The sequence below is a fragment of the Nicotiana sylvestris genome, chromosome 7 (genome assembly GCF_000393655.2).
Source record: "Nicotiana sylvestris chromosome 7, ASM39365v2, whole genome shotgun sequence".
Taxonomy (NCBI): domain Eukaryota; kingdom Viridiplantae; phylum Streptophyta; class Magnoliopsida; order Solanales; family Solanaceae; genus Nicotiana; species Nicotiana sylvestris.
Genome location: NC_091063.1, coordinates 6,956,108 through 6,978,944, shown reverse-complemented (window position 1 = coordinate 6,978,944; position 22,837 = coordinate 6,956,108). Strand labels below are relative to the sequence as shown.

The window sequence follows — 22,837 nt, the reverse complement described above, 5'->3', positions numbered from 1 at the left end:
GGTATTCAGGTTGATCCGAAGAAGATTGAGGCAGTCAAGAACTGGCCTAGACCAGCGTCAGCTATAGAGATTCGAAGTTTCTTGGGATTGACAAACTACTATCATCGGTTCGTGGAGGGGTTCTCATCAATCGCAGCCGCGATGACCAGGTTGACCCAGAAGGGTGCTCAATTCAGATGGTCGAATGAGTGTGATGCGAGCTTTCAGAAGCTCAAGACAACTCTGACTACGGCACCGGTGTTGGTTTTGCCCACAGGTTCAGGGCCTTATACAATTTATTATGATGCATCTCGTATTGGGCTTGGTGCAATATTGATGCAGGATGACAAGGTCATTGCCTATGCTTCGCGGCAGTTGAAGATTCATGAGAAGAACTATCCAGTCCATGACTTGGAGTTGGCAGTCATTGTTCACGCATTGAAGATTTGGAGGCATTATCTATATGGGGTGGCATGTGAGGTGTTCACGAATCACAAGAGTCTTCAGTATTTGTTCAAGCAAAAGGAGTTGAATTTGAGACAAAGGAGGTGGTTGGAGTTGTTGAAAGATTATGATGTCACTATCTTGTATCATCTGAGAAAGGCCAATGTGGTGGCCGATGCGTTGAGTAGAAAGTCAACCAGTATGGGCAGTGTTGCTTATATTCCAGTCGGTGAGAGACCGATTGCATTGGACATTCAGGCTTTGGTCAATCAGTTTGTAAGGTTGGATATTTTTGAGCCTAGTCGTGTATTGGCCTGCACTGTCGCTCGTTCTACCTTATTGGAGCGTATCCGTGATTGGCAGTATGATGATCCCCATTTGTGTGTCCTTAGAGACACGGTGCAACACGGAGGTGCCAAGTAGGTTACCTTAGATAATGATGGAGTTTTGAGATTGCAGGGTCGAGTATGTGTGCCTAATGTAGATGGGCTTCGAGAGTTGATTTTAGAGGAGGCCCATAGTTACTGGTACTCTATTCATCCGGGCGCCGCGAAGATGTATCAGGATTTGCGGCAGCATTATTGGTGGCGAAGAATGAAGAAGGATATCATCGCATATGTGGCTCGGTGTTTGAATTGTCAGCAGGTTAAGTATGAGCATAAGAGGCCTGGTGGTTTATTTCAGAGGATTGAGCTTCCCGAGTGAAAGTGGGAGCGGATCACTATGGATTTCGTTGTTGGACTCCTGCAGACTCGGAAGAAGTTCGACGTAGTATGGGTCATTGTTGATAGGCTGACCAAGTCAGTACATTTCATTCCTGTGGCAGTCTCCTATTCTTCTGAGAGGTTAGCTGAGATCTATATTCGGGAGACTGTTCGCCTTCATGGTGTGCCTGTGTCTATCATTTCGGACCGAGGTACACAGTTTACCTCACGTTTCCGGGGAGCAATTCAGTGAGAGTTGGGCACGCAAGTTGAGTTGAGCATAGCATTTCATCCCCAGACAGACGGACAGTCCGAGCGGACTATTCAGATATTGGAGGATATGCTCCGATCTTGTGTCATTGACTTTGGAGGCTCGTGGGATCAGTTTTTGCCTTTAGCAGAGTTTGCCTACAACAACAGCTACCAGTCGAGTATCCAGATGGCTCCTTATGAGGCTTTATATGGTAGGCAATGTCGGTCTCTTGTTGGATGGTTTGAGCCGGGAGAGGCTCGGTTGTTGGGTACGGATCTGGTTCAGGAGGTCTTGGACAAGGTCGGGATTATTCAAGATAGACTTCGTACAGCTCAATCCAGGCAAAAAGGTTATGCAGAACGCAAGGTTCAAGATGTGACTTTTATGGTTGGAGAGCGGGTATTGCTCTGACCGTCGCCTATGAAGGGCGTGATGAGATTCAGGAAGAAGGGAAAGCTTAGCCCTAGGTTCATTGGTCCATTTGAGATTCTTGATCGAGTGGGAGAGGTGGCTTATAGACTTGCATTGTCGTCGAGCTTATCAGCCATGCATCCAGTGTTTTATGTGTCCATGCTTCAGAAATATCACAGTGATCCATCCCGCGTGTTAGATTTCAGCACGGTCCAGTTGGACAAGGACTTGTCTTATGAGGAGGAGCGTAGCTATTCTAGACCGGCAAATTCGTCAGTTGAGATCGAAGAGTTTTCCTTCTATTCGTGTTCAGTGGAGAGGTCAACCTCTTGAGATATCGACCTGGGAGTCTGAGTCCGATATGCGGAGCCGTTATCCCTATCTCTTCCCCGACTTAGGTACTTCCTTCTTCTGTCCGTTCGAGGACGAATAGTTGTTTTAGAGGCGGAGAGTGTGATGGCTTCATCACTTGTTTTAAAATGAAATTCCATGTTCTGAGGCCCTGAAAACCTTATTTAGAGTCACCTCGATTTGCGTGCGCAGTCAGGACGCGTAGTCGGAAAGCCTAGATGTGAAAATCTGTGAAAATGATAAATTTTGACTATAAAATGAGCTAATTTGATTTCGGTCAACATTTTGAATAAACGGACCCGGAACCGTGATTTGACGGTCCCGGAGGGTCCGTAGGAAAATATGGGACTCGAGTGTATGCCCGGAATCGAATTCTGAGGTCCGAAGCCTGAGAAATGAATTTTCAAAGAAAATTGTTTCTGAAATTGTTTAAAGAATTTTGAAATGAAATTTGATTAGAACATGATGGTATTGGACCCGTATTTTGGTTCCGGCGCTCGGTACAGGTCTTATAAATGATTTAAGACATTTCTGTAAAATTTGGTGAAAAACGGATGTCATTTGACGTGATTCGGACCTAAATTGCTAAAGTTGATGCTTTAAGAAGTTTGAGAAAGTTCTATGATTTTGAGGTTTAATTCGTTGTTATTGAGGTTATTTTGGTAATTTTATTACACGAATAAGTTCGTATGATGTTTTTAAGGTTGTGTGTATATATGGTTTGGAGCCCGAGGGCTCGGGTGAGTTTTGGATGAGCCACGGGGTGCATTTTTAACTTAGAAAAATTGCAGGTTTTCAGCTGTGCATAGCAGGTCTGTAGGCTTCGCATTTGCGAAACCTGGCTCACAAATGCGATGTCGAAAATGCGAGCGGCTTGTCGTAATTGCGAAGAAAGCCCAGGCCAGCTCCCTCTCGCAAATGCGAGATTATCTTCGCAATTGCGAAGTTTTCCATTTGGCCGGTGATCGCAAATGCGATGTTGTGGTCGCAATTCTCATGTCGCAAATGTGACAGGTTGATCGCAAATGCGAAAGTCCAGCTTTCCTGAAGGATTCACAAATGCGAACCCTGTTTCGCATTTCCCAACTTGGCAGAGGTCGAGGTTCGCAATTGCGAATCCCTGTTCGCAATTCTAATACCTGCGACCTGCAACTTTATACTTAGACGATTTTAAACTCATTTTTCACATCTTTTCAAAACACAAACTCCTTTAGGCGATTTTCCAAGAACAACTCTTCTTCCAAATCGATTGTAAGTTAATTTTAACTAATTTCCTTCAATCATTAACATCTTTTAACATGATTTCAACTCTTAATCAATGATTTTCATGGGGGAAATTGGGAGTTTTGGGTAGAACCTAAGTTTTTCAAAATTTGGGGATTTGGACCTCGATTTGTGGTCCAATTTAAAAACAAATCATATATTTTGGTTCGTGGGGGAAGGGGTAATCGGGTTTTGGTTCGAACCTCGAGTTTTGACCATGTGGGCCCATTGGCGATTTTTGACTTTTTGGGCAAAACTTTAGAAAACTCATTTTTATGCATTGGGGTTGAATCATTTAGCGTTTATTGATGTAATTGAGTAAATTGTGACTAGATACGAGCGAATTGGTGGTGGAATCAAGGGGTAAAGCTATAATTGAACCTTGAGTTGTGTTCGTGGCATCGAGGTAAGTGATTGGTCTAACCTTAGTTTGAGGGATTAGGAGTTGAGTTTTATTTGCTACGTGATAATTGTTGAGTACGACTTATAGGCATGGTGACGAGTATCTATACGTTGGTGTCTAGCATGACCGTGAGTCTTTAAATTTTGAAGATCTTGATTTCGTTGTATCTTTCATGACTTGGTGATGATTTCTAATTGTTGTGGAAAGTTTGTGGAAGGAATTGTAACCTTCTAACATCGAGGATCATTGGCTCAAGTTATATTATGAATTGTGAAAGTATATGAGATGATTGAACCCTTTGGAGCATTGACTCAAGTGGTAAAGTGAGTTATGAAATAAAAGTGAAAGAAAGAGAAAGAGTTATCAAACTGTTCCCTTGCCGGGATATTATAGCTTTGTTGATTATCTCCCTTGCTGGGATGTTGAGATTATTGATGTTGTTCCCTTGCCGGGATTTAATTGTTTAATTGTGTTCCCTTGCCGGGATTTCTATTATTATTTTGTTTATTCCCTTGCATCTTTGTTTGTGATTGTTGTTTGGGTGAGAAAGAGTGTTAAAGCACGAAGGGTGATGTCGTGCATTGTTTGTTATTGTGAGGAAAGAATGTAAAGCACGAAGGCTGATGCCGTGCCGCACGATGTACCATTCCGTACCGATTTTCATTGATTAAATAGTGAGGAAAGAGAGTAAAAACACGAAGGGTGGTGCCGTGCACATCTTTATTATATGATTGATTTGGTGAGGACGAGAGTAAAAGTACGAAGGGTGATGTCGTGCACACTTTTATTATAAAATTGCTTTGGAGAGGACGAGAGTAAAAGCACGAAGGGTGATGCCGTAAAAATTGTTGATTTCTGATTCTTTGTTGATATTCGAGTGATGTTGTTTCTTTCCTTACTTGATGCTTTCTATTCGGAACTGTTATCTCCCCCACATCATGTTTTCCCCTCCCACATTGATTGGTTATTCTCTGTATTTCTTTTCTGCTATATATACATTTCAGTTATACAAGTTTAATTGTGTAGTCTGGTCCTAGACTTGTCACTACTTCGCCGAGGTTAGGCTAGACACTTACCAGCACATGGGGTCGGTTGTGCTGATACTACACTTTGCACTGTGTGCAGATCCAGGAGCAACATTCGGACAGTAGTTGGAGTGCTTCCTTCAGTCCACCCGGAGACCCAAGGTAGACCTGCAGGCGTCCGCAGGCCCTGGCGTCTCCCTCTATCTCTATTTCCTGTTTCATTTTCTTTTGTTCAGAAACAGTGTAATGTATTTCTTCAGACCTTGTTTGTAGTAACTCTTAGATTGTCTGTGACACTGTGACACCGGGTTTTGGGTATCTGAGGTTTTAAAAGCTATAATAAACGTAGCCTTAAGTTATGTAATTGTGACTTCCGCTTATGTTATTTAAAATTTCGCTTTTATCATATTATTGCCTTGTGTTTGTTAAAAAGAAGCAATATGAAAGTATAGCAAGTAGTTAAGGTTTGACTTGCCTAGCTCCCATTAGTAGGCACCATCACGACTCCCGAGGGTGGGAAATCCGGGTCGTGACAGTTATACAACGCGATATTATTTTATCCTCAAGCCTCATTTGCATGAGAACTCGCGGGTGAACAATACACGTGCCGCTTCCGTCATCTACCATGATTCTTTTTAACATCTGTATCAGCAATGCGTAAAGTTATAACCAAAGCATCATAGTGAGGGAAAGACAAACCATCGGCATCCGACTTATCGAAGATGATACTGTCTTCGAGGTCATCATACCGTTCGTGGGCGACCGTCCGTTTGAGTTTGTGCGTGGTGGTGAACTTCACATGGCTGATTACCGTGTCGTCGACATCGCCAATGATCATCTGTATGGTGCGCGCTGCTGATGGTGACTTTGGAGGTCCTTGAGATGGATCGCGTCCTCGAGCGAAGTTGGACCTTCCTTTATCGCTGAGCAGTTCTTTCAGGTACCCCTGGTTCAACATCCTAACTACTTCCTGCTGCAGACCTATGCAATCTTCGGTTTTGTGTCCTCTTTCTTGGTGGAATTCACAGAGGACATTTGACCTCCTGGTGCTTGGGTCCGATTTCATTTTTTATGGCCACTGCACCTTCGTGCCCAGCTTCTTCAGTGCGTACACTATCTCTGAAGGGGAAACACAAAAGTTATGAGCAGATAGTAGTGGAGGCATACCTCTTTCGCTTCAAAGGGGTGCAGTGTGTCATAACACGACATCCGTATGTCTTGGATGGGGCGGATTAGATGTTTGGACATAGGGCTGATGCCTTTCTCAATTGAAACGTGGTGGTTGATCTCTTCACCCATCGTTACATCGATCTCTCCTTGCCTCGGTCAGAATCGACGTTAATCTCTGAATCGGGCCATTCAGGTCATCCTCATCTACCCTTACCTCAGCGAAATATGCATTGTGGATCTCTTCCCATATGGTGGGGGGGATACTTCATGAGTCTACTGAGCAATTTTTTGGTTGCCTTTGATCCGTTCCTGTTTAACCCATTTTGAAAGGCTGCTACTGCCATCCCTTCTAACACGTTTGGTAGGCTCATCCTTACTCTGTTGAATCGGGCCAGGAAATCCCAAAGTCCCTCGCCCGCCGTTTGCCTGATGGCGAAGATATCATTGACCCTAGCTTCAGCCTTCTTCGCCCCTGCATGAGCAGTAGTGAATTTATCCGCCATCTCTTCAAACGTTGATATCGATCACGCTGGTAGCTAGGAGTACCATGTCAATGCTCCCTTTATCAAGGTTTCACCGAACTTTTTTAGCAGCACAGATGGTACCTGTTCCTTTGACAGATCGTTGCCCTTTATCGCAGTAACATAATGGATTAGATAATCCTCCTGGTCCGTGGTCCCGTCGTATATTTTCAAGTTATGCGGCATCTTAAAGGTGTTTGGAATAAGATGAGGAGCAGCCCCGTCGCTGTATGGTTGTTCGACGAATCGGCCCACATCGCGTTTTGGTAATAGCTTAGGGGCGCCTGGTATTTTGTCAACCGTCTCCTGATGCTCCTTCATTTGATCACGGAGTGTTTTGTTCTCGTTTTCCATCTTTTCCATTTTCTTTAAGATGGCCATGAGTGCATCGTCACCTGCATCAGTGACAGTGTGGGTGTTACCCGTTCGCGTAGCGCTCGGCTTATTGGTGGTAGCTGCGATTTCTGTAGGTGGCAAGTCTTCGACATCTCCTTGAGGAGGTTTTTCGAGCATGTTGTTCTGAGCACTTGTCAACCATTCTTCTAGCAGCTTTTTGACTGCTGGTGGTGCTTCCCCCACCGTGGACGTTGAGGCTCCCCTTTCGCGGAAGATCGTTAGATCCCCGTGTGGAAAAGGTGAGATCTCCCCCTCCGCTGTAACTCTTGGTGTTGTATCTCAGTGTCTTCTCTACCAGCTTCGTTGAGGGAGTTCATGAGATTATTTGAGACATCTACTATCGCCTTCAGCCTCGCTTCCTTTTTCGCCATTGTTGGTTTTTATGAGGTTTGAAGAATAGTAATCGTCGCTTTCAAGAACCTAGATGAGAACTATGATTTCAGCTATGGAAAACCCCACAGACGGCACCAAATTATTTGACTGAAAAGATATTAAAATCTTTTTTGAACAAATCAATCAAAGATGAAGGGATAAATCGTAGCTGAAGATAATAAACTCTAGGATGATAACAATAGAGAGAAGAGAGTTGTAAACTTTCTTTTCATTCAAGGTTGGTGAGTTTTACAAAGTGTTCATGACCTGTTACAAAGCTCTCAACCCTCTTATATACTGAGGAACTCCTTCCAATCGTAAAAACGACATACAAAAAATCTTTTAAGGAATATTCTCCATATCTCCTAATGGGCTTACTCAACTGCTGAGGCCGCATTGTTCCTTCTTTTACCACAAGGTCGTATCCCTCTGGGCGTCGACTCGTGGGTGCTCGGTCGTTTGTCGTGCTCACTGTAAGTCGTGTTCGATCAAATTCAGATCCATACAAGCTAGACATCAAAGTTCTTGTCCTATGTCGGAAGACTACAACTCATTAAGAGTGTCCTGTTTGAAATTCAGACATACTGGGCTCAAGTATTCCTTTTTCCAAAAAAGGTTATTAAACTTGTTAATGGTATATGCAAGAATTATTTGTGGACGGGCATTCATATAACACTCACAGAGCTTCTATAGCATGGGAAACATTGTGTAAACCAAAAGCTGCTGGGGGTCTAAACATTATCAACTATGAGAGATGGAACAAAGCTGCTTTTACTAAACTCCTCTGGGCTATAATGGCTAAGCAAGACAAGCTTTGGATTAGATGGACTCATTGCCATTACATAAAGCATAATGACATAAATAATATGAAGGTTCCAAAGCAGGCTAGTTAGCTAGTGAGGAAACTATTTACAGCAAAAGAATGGTGGGCTAATGACATACCAACTATTGAATCCTTTGCTCAGAATGAGAGATTCAGCATTAAGAAGGCTTATCTTCATGCTACTCCAAGGTACCCCAAAGTCCACTGGAAAGCATTAGTCATGTTAACTGGAATTCTACCAAAGCAACAATTTATTTTATGGATGGCAATATAAAGAAGGCTGGGTACAGTTGACAGACTAGCAAAATGGGAAATTCAGGTGGCTCATTCATGTGTACTGTGTGGAGGAGACATACAAAAGACACATGATCACTTGTATTTCGATTGTCCATATTCACAGAGCTTATGGAAAGGAATGCTAGGATGACTATGGTACCAAAGGAAGATTGAAAACTAGGAAGCTGAGGTGTAGTGGCTAACTACCAATGTAAACAATAGGAGTCCAAGGAAGACTTTGCTAGGAGTGGTGTTTGCAGCAGTAGTTTATCATATCTGGATAGAACGGAATGAAAGAAGATTTCAAAACTAGAGCAGAGAGGTCAAAGATAAAACAAAAGACATTGCCATGCAAGTGCACATAACATGACAAAAGAAATGTAAATAGACACCTATATTGAGTACACTAAATAGTTATCCTAATTGTATTTCATAGCAAGTAGGATAGGAAAAAGATTCATGAGTGTTATGGGATCTTATTAAGCAGCTTTGGTTGTATAGGTTTTTCTGTTTATTGGTTTCAGTCATGAGAGTTGTTACTAGAGTCCAAAGTACAGGTGATGTAAATTGAAAACTGGTTGAAATAAAAATTTTCTTTCGACCAAAAAAATAGAATCATTTTATTTTGCTAAAATTACCGTAATAACCCCTTTGACCTGATTTGTACCAGATGCAATTTATTTTGTAATCGGAGGCAGCTCTCATTCACACTTATTAATAGTAGAAAAAAATATGCAGTTATAAAATATATAAAAGTTAAAGGGGGAGGTCAACGCACTACAAAAAACAGCAAATTTGTGACCGTCAAATCAGTCGCAAATCAATCGAAAATCATATTTTTTCAACCGATTTGCGACTGAAAAGTATCAGTTAGAAAACACGTGGTCGCAATATATTTGCGACTGAAGCAGTCGAAAAATTGCGACGGATTCAATTGCAAACTAAAAATGTGGGGACATTTGAAATTAAGCAATTTGCGACCGAATCGGTCGCAGTTTTAGCGATTGATTCAATCACTGACCAGAGTTAAAAAATAAATATAAATAAAAAGTTTTGATTGATTCCGTTGAAAAATTAAAAATAAAATTAAGTTTTAATTAATTATTCTGAGTGAAACAGTTGTAAATATTGAATATTAATTAATTAAAAATATCGAAAATTCTCCATTTGCGACTGATTCAGTCGCCAAAAATAATTAAATATTGTTAGAAATTTTCAATTTGCGACTGAATTAGTCGCAAATCTGGATAATTCCTGGTGACATTTGTGTTGGGTTCAGTCGCAAATCGTGGCATTTTTAGGCAAAATCCTACTGTATTTCTAATTACCCACCTGCCAAATAAAATAGCCAATCAAACACCTAACAATTAACCAAAAACCCAATATAATAATCCAAAATTGAATATTTACCGCAAAGCGAACAATAATATTTATAACAATTCAACCAACTAATGAAACAACGAACTATCAAACAACATAAATTAAACATGTCTCTAACTTCAACTCTAAACATTCAAATAGCTTATTCAGATTCAATCTCCTCCTCAGACTCAGATTCAAACTCTATTGCAGCTCTTTTCTTGCTTTTCTTTTTAACAATTTTTGGATCAAAGTCTGAGTTTCTTGAAGTTCTTGTGACATTTGATCCACTTTTTGACGCATAGATTCCATGTATTCTTGGGAAACTGATGCCCCGGTGAATAATGCTGTTGATGGACGACTAGAGGATGGCTGTACTCTAATCCCGTAGACTCGACCTTTATTTTATTATTTTCACGAGAAATATAGAAAAGAAAGTAAATGAAGTAAGAAAACAAACAAGCAACTTTCAAATTAATATCAAAATAGATAATTACATAATATTTATACCTTTATTCACGCCACCAGCCGTTTGTGTCCAAATTGCAGTCATATCCTCCAGGGTCGGCTGAGTTCCTTCAGGTTGAGTTTGTTGCCATGCATCAAGATCAATATGATACTTGTCCTGAAATAAAAATAATACACGTTATATAAATAAAATAAACCAAGAAGGAAAAATAATATAATGTTGGTTTTTGGATTATACAAATGTCTCTAAAGCACGCGGTTCGATCCATCCTTCTCTTGTGCCATCCTTCTTCTTCTTCTTGTGGGTCTCTGCAAAGATCTCAGCATAAGTCATATCTCCCCCACGTTCCTTTTCCTGAAAATTAAAAATTAATTAGAAATACACACACACACACATATGTGTTCAATTTGCATACTTGTAAAAATAAGAATATTTTATAATGAAATTACAATTCTCCAACGATGGGCTTCAAAACTAATAGAACCTCCAGTATGCAATGCTCCACCCTTAGTAGAAGCTCTGTTTAACTTTGCTTGTTCACTTTTCTTTTTCCACTCAGGGGTGTTCCACTTCGCCAAGAGCTGATTCCAGACATCTTCACGTATCCAATTAGGCTTTTTACCACCTTTCCTAGCAACATGATGTAATGAGCTATACTTTCAGAGCGTCTAATAACTAATGGAATTCTACAATCTTTAAGTCAGAAAGAAGGAGAAAGACAGTTGGTAATTGTTCACCTAATGTTTAGCTTAATTTATTTGCACCAAATCTTAGCTCTCGAACTTCAAAAGCAAGAAGAGAAATGTTGATGAGAGAACCTAACAAAATGAGAATAAAAATAGTGTTAAGTCTTTATTGATTGCATAGGAGATGCTAACTAGAGATGACAAGTCCAACAATGCTAGTTGAGTTTTATTTGTTCCTATGAGTTAATCATGTAAAATTCAGTGATTTTTCAGAGAAGCTAAATGAGATCAATACTTTTACGGGCAAAACATGTCTTCTACCTGATAAAAGAAGCTAGTGTACCATTAGGTCAACGACTCCACAATTAGCACAAATCAGTACTGTTAAATGGTTTAAGAGGCATAACGATGGAAAAATATTGATGTCAAGTAAATAAGGAAGAGAACACCTGAACTTGTCCTAACATAAATGTAAAGTGCCAGCCCTCTTTTTCTCCATTTTCCTACTAATACAACTTATATTTAGAAATCAGACCACCATATGTTACCCACGTAAAGGTTCAACTCTCAACCAAGCAGGATGATGAGTAATATTTTCCCTAATAGTCCAATACATACTTTCTCAATAGAGAAACACCATTTTTGTATTAAAGATACAAAACAAAACTCAACAACTCAGAAAAATAACTAGTGCTAGTTGCTGAGACTCTTTTATTAAGAAAATTTCTAGAACTTCCTGGACTCATTCACATATGAGACATTATCTTGTAGAATAATTTCAGATTTTAACTATAATGAAACAAACAGAGGCAGAACAAAACGAAAGAAAAGCCCTCCACAAATTAATATATGCAAAAATGATCATTTGTACAATTTATCTCCTTGATATTGGATAATGCACATATTCAATCAAGTATATCGTTAACTCAGCTCTTAGTCTCCAGAATTGAGCACAATAACTCATCAGAAAAAATTTATGAAAATAGGAAGATGTTCATACTTTTTGAGATATTTGGTATGAAAAAGAATTGTTACTCTAAGAAGTGATTTTTCGATACTTCATTACCCTTAAAATTTGAATACTGTAAAATATTTTCTACAAGGAAAATATAGTCCACTCTAAAGTCTAAAAGGCTAAACTGACTTCAATTATTTATTGTAAGAAGCTATTTTTTTAAAATACGTGAAAGCTTTTTCAATCAACACATGAAAAATATCATCAAAAGCATATATCCTTACCAAATGCAATCAAAATTCACATGAAGCGGTAACATATATATGAAACTAAAAGGAATTTGATTTTTTCAAAGAAGTGACTGAAAAATTCTTACAGAAGCTATGGACAAATTCTTCTGATAATTGACTTGATACAGATAACCTTCAAAAACAACTTGAATGTTGTTCCTACCTACAGAAAAACAAGGAAAAATATATAGCTGAAACCCAGAAGTCAAGCAAACAGCAGAGCGCGCACCTAAAAGAAAAATCAGAAACAAAATAGAGAAAAAAAAGAAAGAACAAACACACACACACACACTCAGAAACACACATAGACAAAATCAAAAAAAAAAATGAGAGTTAGAAATTAGGAACCTGAAATGAAGCAAAGATAGAAGCATTAACCCTAGAAAATGGGAGAAGAAAGTGAAATGAGAATGAATCGACTGATTGGAGGGAAAGTTAGGGATTTGGTAAGGATTGCTAATTTAAAATTTGTTGTGATTTGTGAATGGCCCGCCAAAATGTTTGGACTTTCTTGTGGGGGCTAGGGGGTCTAGAAGCGAAAAGAAAGAATGAAAAGAGAAGAAGAAAAAAATTGGGGTGGGGCTAGGTTTCTAAAACTAATCTGCGACTGATTCCGTCGCAAAACTAGCAATCGTGTCAGTCGCAATTTTAAAAAAATAATTTGACCAAAGTTTAAAAATATTTGACCGGAACGGACGCAAATGGTCAAATAAAATTGTTTGACTTTTAGTTTCCGACTGAATCCATCGCAATAATTTATCCCGGATTTTTGCGCGAGACGTTGCGACCAATGTTGTCCGAAAAATAGTCGAAAAAATTAAAAATAATATAACAAATGTTATTTTTGAAAATTCCGACTGAATCAGTCGAAAATTTGCGACTGATTCTTTCGGTTGCAAATCAGATGTTTTTTAGTAGTGACGTTATTTGAAAATAGAAGTACTTCTAATTTATTAACTATTTAGTACTTAACTTTATATAAGAAGTGAGGGAAATATAGCCTTAAACGTCATACAATTGTCACAAACGAGATGCTAGGGAGTCATCATTTTTATAGCAAGAATGTGCTATACAGGCAAGATTCGTGAGAGGCAAGAACTTTCTCCAAATGTTGAGAAAAGTTCCAAGAGTATCAATAGTAAAACAATCGCTTTCATTCCCTTTTGAAGATAAAATATTTTTATCCATCTCTATTTGACTAAATATACCAAGTTTCAATGGCCACGACGACATCTTATCTTATTAATGTTGTTTGCGTTGTCAAGTATTGGAATTCTTGGTTGAGGTGTGAATGAAAATTAGAGATTTTAGGGTGTGTTTGGTAGGAAGGAAAATATTTTACATGAGAAATGAGTGGTTTTATCACTTATTTTTTGGTTGGTGAGTGGAAAACCTTTTCCGGAAAATATTTTCTAGTATTTGGTTAGAGAGTAGGATTTTTTTTTTTGCTACTCTCATCACCCCCCTTCCCCTAAGTCTCCATGTTTCCTTGCTCCCCTCCCCCCTCCCCCCAAATAGCCAACATTTTTATGACTCTATTTTTTTCAAGTATTTAATTATTCTTCTAAAATATTCACTTAAACCCAAATGAACTAAAAAGATAACATCGAAATTTGTGCTCCATAACTAAAAAGAAAATACTCTTTTTTTGATTGAAAAAGGAAGTACTTTTACTATAACATAAAATAAAGTACTCATTTTATTGAAATAAAAGAAAATACTTTTTCTACATCATGAAAAGAAAATACTTATTTTGTTGAAATGAAAAAATATTCTTTTTTTTTATATCATGAAAAGAAAATACTTTTTCTGTTGAAATGAAAGAAAATATTTTTTACATCATGAAAATAAAGTACTCATTTATTGAAAAAAAAATAAAAAAAATTCTACATCATGAAAAGAAAATACTACTCATTTTATTGAAAAAAAAAATCTATCGATAACATGAAAAGAAAATACTATTAATAATATTTTTATTTAGGGTGACGGTGAGGATGAGTTGGTAGGGATGAGAAAAGGGTGGGGAAGGTTGAGAAGAGTTTTAGAAAATGTTTTCTCTTCTCTTGATAGAGAAAATATTTTTCTCCAATTGGAGAAAAATGAGTTCATGAGAAAAATATTTTTCAAAACATTTAAGTCAACCAACATATGAAAAATTAAAAAATATTTTTCGAAAAAATATTTTGCTTCGTACCAAAAATAATCTTGTTTGTTTTTCATCTAACGAGGGTCTAAACATGAATTGTTCAATTTTTAGGCCATTAAATGCATTTCTTATTTTACACTTACTTATTTTGCTCGGATAGGTCTAATTCATTCTTACGTGGGATATAGGAATTACATGACCTCATTCACTTAAACAATCCAACTAATATGAGGTTTATCATTACTATGTTTAACTATCACCACGGCGGTCGGTTTACCCGTAAAACAGTACATTTAAATTTATACGTGGTTTATAGACAAGCGAATCGATTTAATCCCACAATGATAAATAAATTAAATAAGAATACAAGTCTTAGCGTTGAAATTGAGATAAGACAACATATATGTTGGTTCCAGGAACAGAGCTTCCGAAGGTAGTGACAACAATATTAATAAGCAAGAAATAAAATGTTATTGAGCTTTTGAACATCGGAAGAAATTCGCTGTCCGGTTCATTGAGAAAGAGATTAAAAAGTTGATCATGAAGCTTCGCAGTATATAATATAAGTTTGTACGAAAATTCCTCTCTCCCTAATGTATGTTGAACTCACTATTTATAGCTGCACCTAGGGAACAAGGTCATAATATCAAGCCTCTCTTAAATGACAATTGTGGGGACCACTGAAGAATGTATAACGACCGACTATGAATTTCATATTCTCTGTAACGGATTATGTACTTAATGCTATAGAATATTCTCCATTGAATGATACAGTGTGGTAGGCATTTATTTATCTTTACAAGTAACATTTCTTTCGGGGACAATCGAGATTGCTGTCTCCGGACTTGATTTCCACCTAGCTCGCTTTTCGTCTGTCTTCGGCTCCACGTACCGCTCTATTATGCGACAACTTAATATGAACTAGCCAATACATTGCCACCATCCACCGCCATCAACTACCTATTCACAGTCTCTATCACTAATCAATGCCCACAACCACCACTATTAGTAATCTCTAGTAGCCATAATAATATTAGAACGTCATTGCCTTACTACCACGGTCGCTAGATTCTAATAAACATATTCTTACAACATCATATAAAATTAAGAATATTCATGAGTAATACTTTATCGATACAATATTTAAATTTTATATTTTATTAATTTATGAGAAAAAATAAATCATACACAATTAGGGGGTGCGAAAACAAACAAGCTACAGCAATAATTTCGTAATATTTGAAATTTTAAAAAATTAATTATCAATACTTATATATACTTGAATTTAAATAACTTAGTGGGCGTTTGGACATAAGAATTGTAAAATTCCAAAATAGGATGAAATATTTTTCCAAGAGAAAATGGTATTTGAAATTTAGAGCCCGTTTGGACATAAGAAATTTTTTTCCTTTTTTTCAAAAACTTTTTACTTTTTTTTTCCGAAATCAGCGTTTGTTCATAAAATTTTCAATTTTCACTTGAAGATGCATTATGGAAATTTTCGAAAATTTGAAAAACTCCAAAAAACTGTTTTTCAAAATTTTTTCACTAAAATTACTCACAAAACTTCAAAAACATCCCAAAATTATATTCATGTCCAAATACAACTCTAAAATTCAAATACCATTTTCACTTAAATTCTTTTTCACCCTATTTTGAAATTTTACAATTCTTATGTCCAAAAGACCACAGAGTTGTGTTTGGATATGAATAAATTTTGGGTTGTTTTTGAAGTTTTGTGAGTGATTTGAGTAAAAATTTTGAAAAATAGTATTTTAAAGTGTTTTAAATTTTTTAAAATACATCTTCAAGTGAAAATTGACGGTGATTCAAAAAAAAGTAAAATATTTTGGAAAAAGGAAATTTTTTCTTATATCCTCTTAATTGAAAAAACAAACAAACAAATGGTCTAAGAAAACGAGTGAGGGATGATGTATATTCTATTTTTTCTTTGACCAGTGATTCATCCGCGTTCTGTAAGTACCTCAAAAGTAGTTGAAAATGGCGGCTCTGCTAAACAAATCCTCTTTCATTGGTGAAAGAATTTAAAACCTGTGAAAAGAAAAAGATTGTACTCTCCCCTCTTTTTTACTAGTAGGAAAGTTGCCTTCTATTTCTCCACTTTCTCTCCATTAATGCCAATCATCTCTGCTCCTCTATACATATCTACATAAAATATCACTACAGCTAATGTATTCATACTGTTGATATATATATATATATATATATATATATATTTATTTATTTTTTTGGAAAAAAGAAAAAGAAAATGGGGCATCACCATAATAACCACCATAGCCACCACCACAGCACCGCCACAGATGGCGTTCCACAGCGGGTCAACAGCCCACGATTTTCGGGTCCAATGACTCGTAGAGCTCACTCTTTCAAACGCAATAATACTAATCAAACTACGCAAAATACAACTAGTACTAGCAGCAGTACTGGGGGTACTACTTTGAATACTCATCATGAGATTGATGTACTCAACTCACCCAGATCTGAAACAACAAATTCGAATCTTGTTGCTGATGGGTATGAGATTTTAGTCGAAAAGAAGCAAACCCATTTGAGTAATGTTATTCAAAGGGTGCATTTGAGGAAAAAGTTGGAATCGTTGAGTGTGGATTTTGGGTTTGGATTGGAATTGAAAGGAAGGAGGAAGTTGGGCCATTGGATGTTTTTGGTGTTTTGTGGGTTGTGCTTGTTTTTGGGTGTTCTTAAGTTTTGTGCTTATGGTTGGTTTGGATCTGCTATTGATAGAGTTGCGTATAGTCAGGTTAATTTTTTTGTTCTACAAATGAAATTCTTGATTCATATGGTTAACTTGCTGATAGATGTAGATTTTCTTGCGTCTAAATCTGGTTTGTTTTTGTTTGTTTCTTAGTATCAATTGGTGCTTAATATCCAGTACTTAGGCGTAATTGTTGTTTCTCTTTATAGTATGCTGTCCAGATGCTTGCCTTTGGTAAACTTCAATTTAGTTGGTTGTTCATAGGATAAGTTCTGAAAGTATCCATTGAATGATTCCCACTTTTTTTTAGCAACAAAGACAGCATGGATGTGGCGGGATAATGCATATTCTTCTTTGAATAGAGTTTCACATGACAGTGGTATAATAGAAATATCAGGCCTTCAGCTTTAGGTGAAGCATGTAACTCAAAGCATATGTTACATAGGGAACGAAGGAAAAGTTTGAGAGAGGCAGATAACCTTAGTTGTATTTGATTTCAGACATGAATTTCTTTGTTAGTGAGGTCTCATATTTATGAAAATCCAACTGATGATTTTGCTGTACTTCCTATTAAGAACAAGATTATTTGCATCAGTAAAGTTTTGTTTTTTAAACTGTTTGACACTGCTCAACAGGATTCATATGACTCTCTGGCCGGTCAGCAAAATCTAAGGGATCAAAGCTCTCATGTCTATAGGGATATGGAAAGAGATATCGAAAATAGCGGAGAGCGGAATCATGTGGAACAGACTCTAAGTATGGTTGCATCAGGTGTGGTTAGTAACCATAACAGCATGCTAGATGTAAGTCCTATCTCAAATCTTCTGTCTTGTTAAGACTATGAATGTACTAGAGAAAGCATCACTAAATGTTGTTTTCTTTTCCTTTTTCAGTATTCAGAAATATGGTTGAAGCCTAATAGTGAAAATTTCACTCAGTGCATTGAGCGGACGAAGAGTCAGAAACGTAAACTTCTGAACCATGATTTATTGTTATTCTACTCCTAACTGTTTATACCTTCCCCTCATCCTTTTTCCTTTATTTGGCAGTTGTAGATGCAAAGACAAATGGTTACCTTCTGATAAATGCAAATGGTGGTTTAAATCAGATGAGATTTGGGGTCTGATTGTTATAGGTTTCATGCTTCAGTTCCTTTTTTTGATATTCTTATCATCTCCATCTGATTAACAAATAATTCTAGAATGCAGATTTGTGATATGGTAGCTGTTGCTAAAATCATGAAGGCAACACTTGTACTTCCATCTCTTGATCATACATCCTACTGGGCAGATGAAAGGTGCTCTGCTTCTATCACCTCTATGATTCAAATTCATAACATTTTCACTAGCACTTTTGAATTGGTTATTTTGCTCTGGGTTTTGATATGGCAAAAGTTATGGAAGATTCCCACCACCCACACCATATATTGTAGTATGAATATCCAAAATGTTATGTATCATATGTGTTGGATTCTTTGTTCTTAGTTTCTCACTTTTTTGATAAAGCTTAGTTTAATACTTAAATGGTTGGTTCCGGTCCCGAGTTGGAACACTCGTGTGCTAACAAGTTCATACCTCTAGCTTTGAGAGAAAAATTTTCAAGATCAAACTGAGAGAAGAAAGAAAAGCAACAAAGTTTAAATGAAGAAAAAGAAGAAGATAGTTCTTTTAGGATTACTTTTTTGCATGACATCAAAAGCATAAAGGTGTATGGGGTATTTTTAGGCATCACCATTTCAACTTCGAAGGATCTCCTTTAAGACACAAGATGTTGAGGAAGTTGAAAGTGTTAATCCTTAAAATCTACTTTTTTTTTAGTTAACAACTATGTATGCGAGGTTGTATATATTGTGTGTTTGAATTTACATTTTAAGGCGGTTAGAGTTGAAGGTCAGACCACCTTAACTTATGAAGCAAAATCACCATCTGCAGTCTGTTTCAACTCTCCTCGGGATGGCCAAAGTAGCTGAAAAGTTAAAAAACTTGGACAAAACGTTCTAAACTTGGCAAGTCAGTAGTAATGAAAAAATGCATTTTTTTGGTATATTAACAAAAGCAACTGACTATACTTGTAATTATAAGATTGGCCATCTTATATTTTCTTAAAGATTGCTTTGCCACTTAAATTTGTGTCTAGAAATGTACAACCTCCCTCTTACCTTCTCTCTCTATCAATTCTCCGATTGAATTATGTGAACCATATCATGCAAAAGTTTAAATTATTAGAGAGGAGAGACTTTTTATTTATTTTAGGTTTAGGACACTCTCCGTCACTTGCATGTTTGATTCCTTTTATTTTCTCCCCTTTTTTTGTGGCAAGCCTGTGAAATATTTTGTTCTGGGGTGGCACCGGGAATGGAACCAAGAACTTTGCTTTCTTTAATACTATGTTAACTTGTATGAATCACCTTATCAAAATTCTCAAACTGGTAGAGATGCGACAACTTAATATATTTATTTTAGGCTGCAACATCCCCCCCTTCCAAAACCCCCAAATGCAATCTTCTATTTTCCTTTTCTTTCTCTGCTTTATGCATCCAGTATCCGAAATACACTGGTCCGACGTTCGTAGCACGTAGGGTAACTAAAGGGATGGCGCTTCATACCGGGAGTTTCTCCATCTTTAAGAGTCTTACCTGATGCCTCTAGTTAAGGGTCGATCCCATCCATCCCACCACATTCCTTGGTGTTTTCTTTTTTAAATAAAATGTAGACAACTACCATTCTCCTCTCTCGGAATCACCAAAAATAGAATAAACAAAGGGCTTATAACTTTTATTTGCAGATGCTTTATCTATATTCTCATGTTTAAATTAAGATTTTAAGTCATCATGTAGATGTTTTTCTTGACTTGACTCCCCTCGATCTCTTCCATTGTTTGTATGATGCAGTGGCTTCAAAGATCTTTTTGACTGGCAGCACTTCATTGAAACTCTGAAGGATGACATCCACATTGTTGAGACATTACCACCAGAATTAGCTGGAACTGAGCCTTTTAACAAAACACCAATATCTTGGTCTAAGGTTAAGTCCTTAACTGATTGATTGCGCAAATAGTAGGTTCAAGAACAAGGGCTCTAATTTATTGTGTGTTTTTGACATGGTTGTGAGACTGCTTTGAGTGAACTGTGAAACTGGCATGGATGCCAAAATGTTAGTGTGATGATGAGTATCCTGCCATACTTACATGTTTCTCTCATTTGATCAGGTCAGTTATTATAAATCAGAGGTCCTCCCTCTTTTGAAGCAGCACAAAGTAATGTATTTTACTCATACTGATTCTCGGATAGCCAACAATGGGATTCCCAATTCTATTCAGAAGCTGAGATGCCGTGTAAATTACCAAGCACTAAAATACTCTGCCCCAATTGAAAATTTGGGAAGAATTCTGGTTTCAAGGATGCGACAAGATGGAAGTCCTTATCTTGCTCTCCATTTAAGGTCAGTTTCGGTGGTTATCTCTTTCTCTCACAGCTATTGGAGCTATAGCGACATACAGCTCTTTTGTTGTTCGTTCACTTCTTTAATTAATGCAAGGGTCTAAAATGAATATAGTGCAAGCCCCCAAGGATAAAGAAGAGAATGAGGTCAAAAAATTTGATGCCACTTTTCATTTGAATGATCAGGCCAATTGATGTAGCCAGACATGCCGTTCATTGTAATAGCTCTGTTTTTAAAAATGGCAATTAAATCACCTCATGTCTGTATTCTTATGTAGCATGCACTTGTATACTCTCTGTAGACCACTGTAAATGAACCAGGCCAAAAGTTCTATAAACTTTTGAGGTCATTACTTTTGCAGGGTCAGTATTTATAAGTTGATCCTTTAATTGGATACCGCTATCTAAGTTTTACTTTCTAATCTTGTACGACTTTTGCACTCTTAAAGCAACATTGTGACTGTATATTTTGAAAGAAAGTGGCTGCAAAGTTGTAATATCAGCCAAATGCAGTTATATTTGTTTCTCAAGTAACATGATGGTTATATAAAGTCAATCGGATGGTGACTGCACAAACTGTAATGCTGATGTGTTATCTTAGCTGAAGCATTTGCTATCAAGTTTTTCTTTTCCTGCTTGAACTGTTGTTTCTGTACCCTTTTCACGTAATCAGTTAACTATGCTACTTGCAGGTATGAGAAGGATATGCTTGCTTTTACAGGCTGCAGTCAAAATTTAACAGTTGAAGAGGATGAAGAACTCCGTAGGATGCGCTATGAGGTCGGGCATTGGAAAGAAAAGGAAATTGATGGTGCAGAAAAAAGAAAGCTTGGTGGTTGCCCTTTGACCCCTAGGGAGACTGCCCTTCTGCTTAAGGGGCTGGGATTCCCGTCAAGCACCAGGATTTACTTGGTGGCTGGTGAAGCTTATGGGAATGGAAGCATGCAACCTCTTCTGGATAATTTCCCAAACATCTTTTCCCATTCAACTCTTTCAACGGAGGAGGAATTGAATACTTTCGAGCATCACCAAAATATGCTGGCTGGTTTGGACTATGTTGTTGCTCTTCAGAGTGATGTTTTCCTTTACACCTACGATGGAAATATGGCTAAGGCAGTACAAGGTCATAGGCGTTTTGAAAACTTTAAGAAGACTATTAATCCAGACAGGTAATTAATTGTTCTTGATATCTTCCTATCCCTATCTAACACTGACAGATTTTATTTTCTCAAACTATGATAATGCAATATTCCCAAGTTGAAGGTATTTTTTCGACCTAACTTTTGGCATCTAATCATCCTATCTGCAGGATGAATTTCGTGAAGCTAGTTGATGAACTCGATGATGGTAAGATCTCGTTGAAGAAATTCAGCTCCAAAGTAAAAAAGCTTCATGAGAGTCGTGCTGGAGCTCCTTACACGAGGGAGCCAGGTGAATTTCCGAAGCTGGAAGAGAGCTTCTATGCGAATCCCTTTCCCGGCTGTATATGCGAGAAAACACATAGATAGTAAAGCAGCTTGAACACAAGTACGTAGTCCGTTGATCTCCCAGGAGTTCAGTTTGGTACATTATGGGGTATTGCTATGCATATGGTTCGAAGAGCTTGTGGATTGAGTCTTTACTAAAGAATTCATCTCGCGGGGATAGAAGTTCTCGCTGTTTAGGAGCCAGGTGACTTGTGCATATGCAGACCAACGAGGTCAAGTTCAGCGATTTGCTGCTGGTGCAGAGTCAAGTATACCTTTCAACCATACAAAGGCATTAGTCATTTTATGGATCAGAGGTTTTCCACAATACATTCTTGGCAAGGGAGGGAGGTTGGAGCTGCCAATATCCAGATATGGCAGTATATGCACCCTGCAAAGTCCAAATTATAGATTTGTAGGTGGTTGATATAGACTGTATTGTTTCTTGAAATACAAATGACCACATTATATTGTTAAATCTTACAGCACCTTTTTATGGGCCTCTTGAATAGCTCACTTTATAGAACGATTGACAATTTTGGGGTTAATTTCAGGGGTGGTCACTTAACTTTCATTTTATTTCAATAAAGTAGCTAAATTATTTTTGTACGGAAAAAGTCACTCAACTTTACTTAAGTAGGACAATTTTCTTGTAATAAAGAGATTACAACTTTGCTTAAGTTAACAAAATGTCACTAGGAATACAAACGAGGGCGCTATTAAAGGGAAAAAAAATTGCAACCACACAGAATTGGAAAGAGCAAGATCAGTTGTGTTTTCTAAAATTTAAGGTTTGCAGTAAGCAAAGAGTGAAAGAACATTTCTCTGCTGTTTTAAGGCCTGAGTGAAGGCATATATGTCGAACGGATTCACAATAAACAAAGTCGATTGAAAAACATTAA

The 22,837-nt window shown here is 37.6% G+C and overlaps 1 protein-coding gene across 2 annotated transcripts; it reads left to right on the top strand.

The window, feature by feature from the left end:
* Positions 1-16,443: 16,443 nt before the first annotated feature.
* LOC104233249 (O-fucosyltransferase 35) lies at positions 16,444-22,437 on the top strand. Of its 2 annotated transcripts, none has more exons than XM_009786628.2 (9): positions 16,444-17,060; positions 17,666-17,833; positions 17,924-17,996; positions 18,080-18,150; positions 18,239-18,327; positions 19,921-20,053; positions 20,238-20,470; positions 21,162-21,638; positions 21,779-22,437. In XM_009786628.2, exons 1-9 carry the CDS (start codon positions 16,566-16,568, stop codon positions 21,975-21,977), a joined length of 1,938 nt encoding a protein of 645 aa, XP_009784930.1. In that variant the 5' UTR covers positions 16,444-16,565; the 3' UTR covers positions 21,978-22,437. The 2 variants fall into 2 exon arrangements, with proteins under 2 accessions (XP_009784930.1, XP_009784922.1); XM_009786620.2 differs by having other exon boundaries at positions 16,445-17,075.
* The last annotated feature ends 400 nt before the right edge of the window (positions 22,438-22,837 follow it).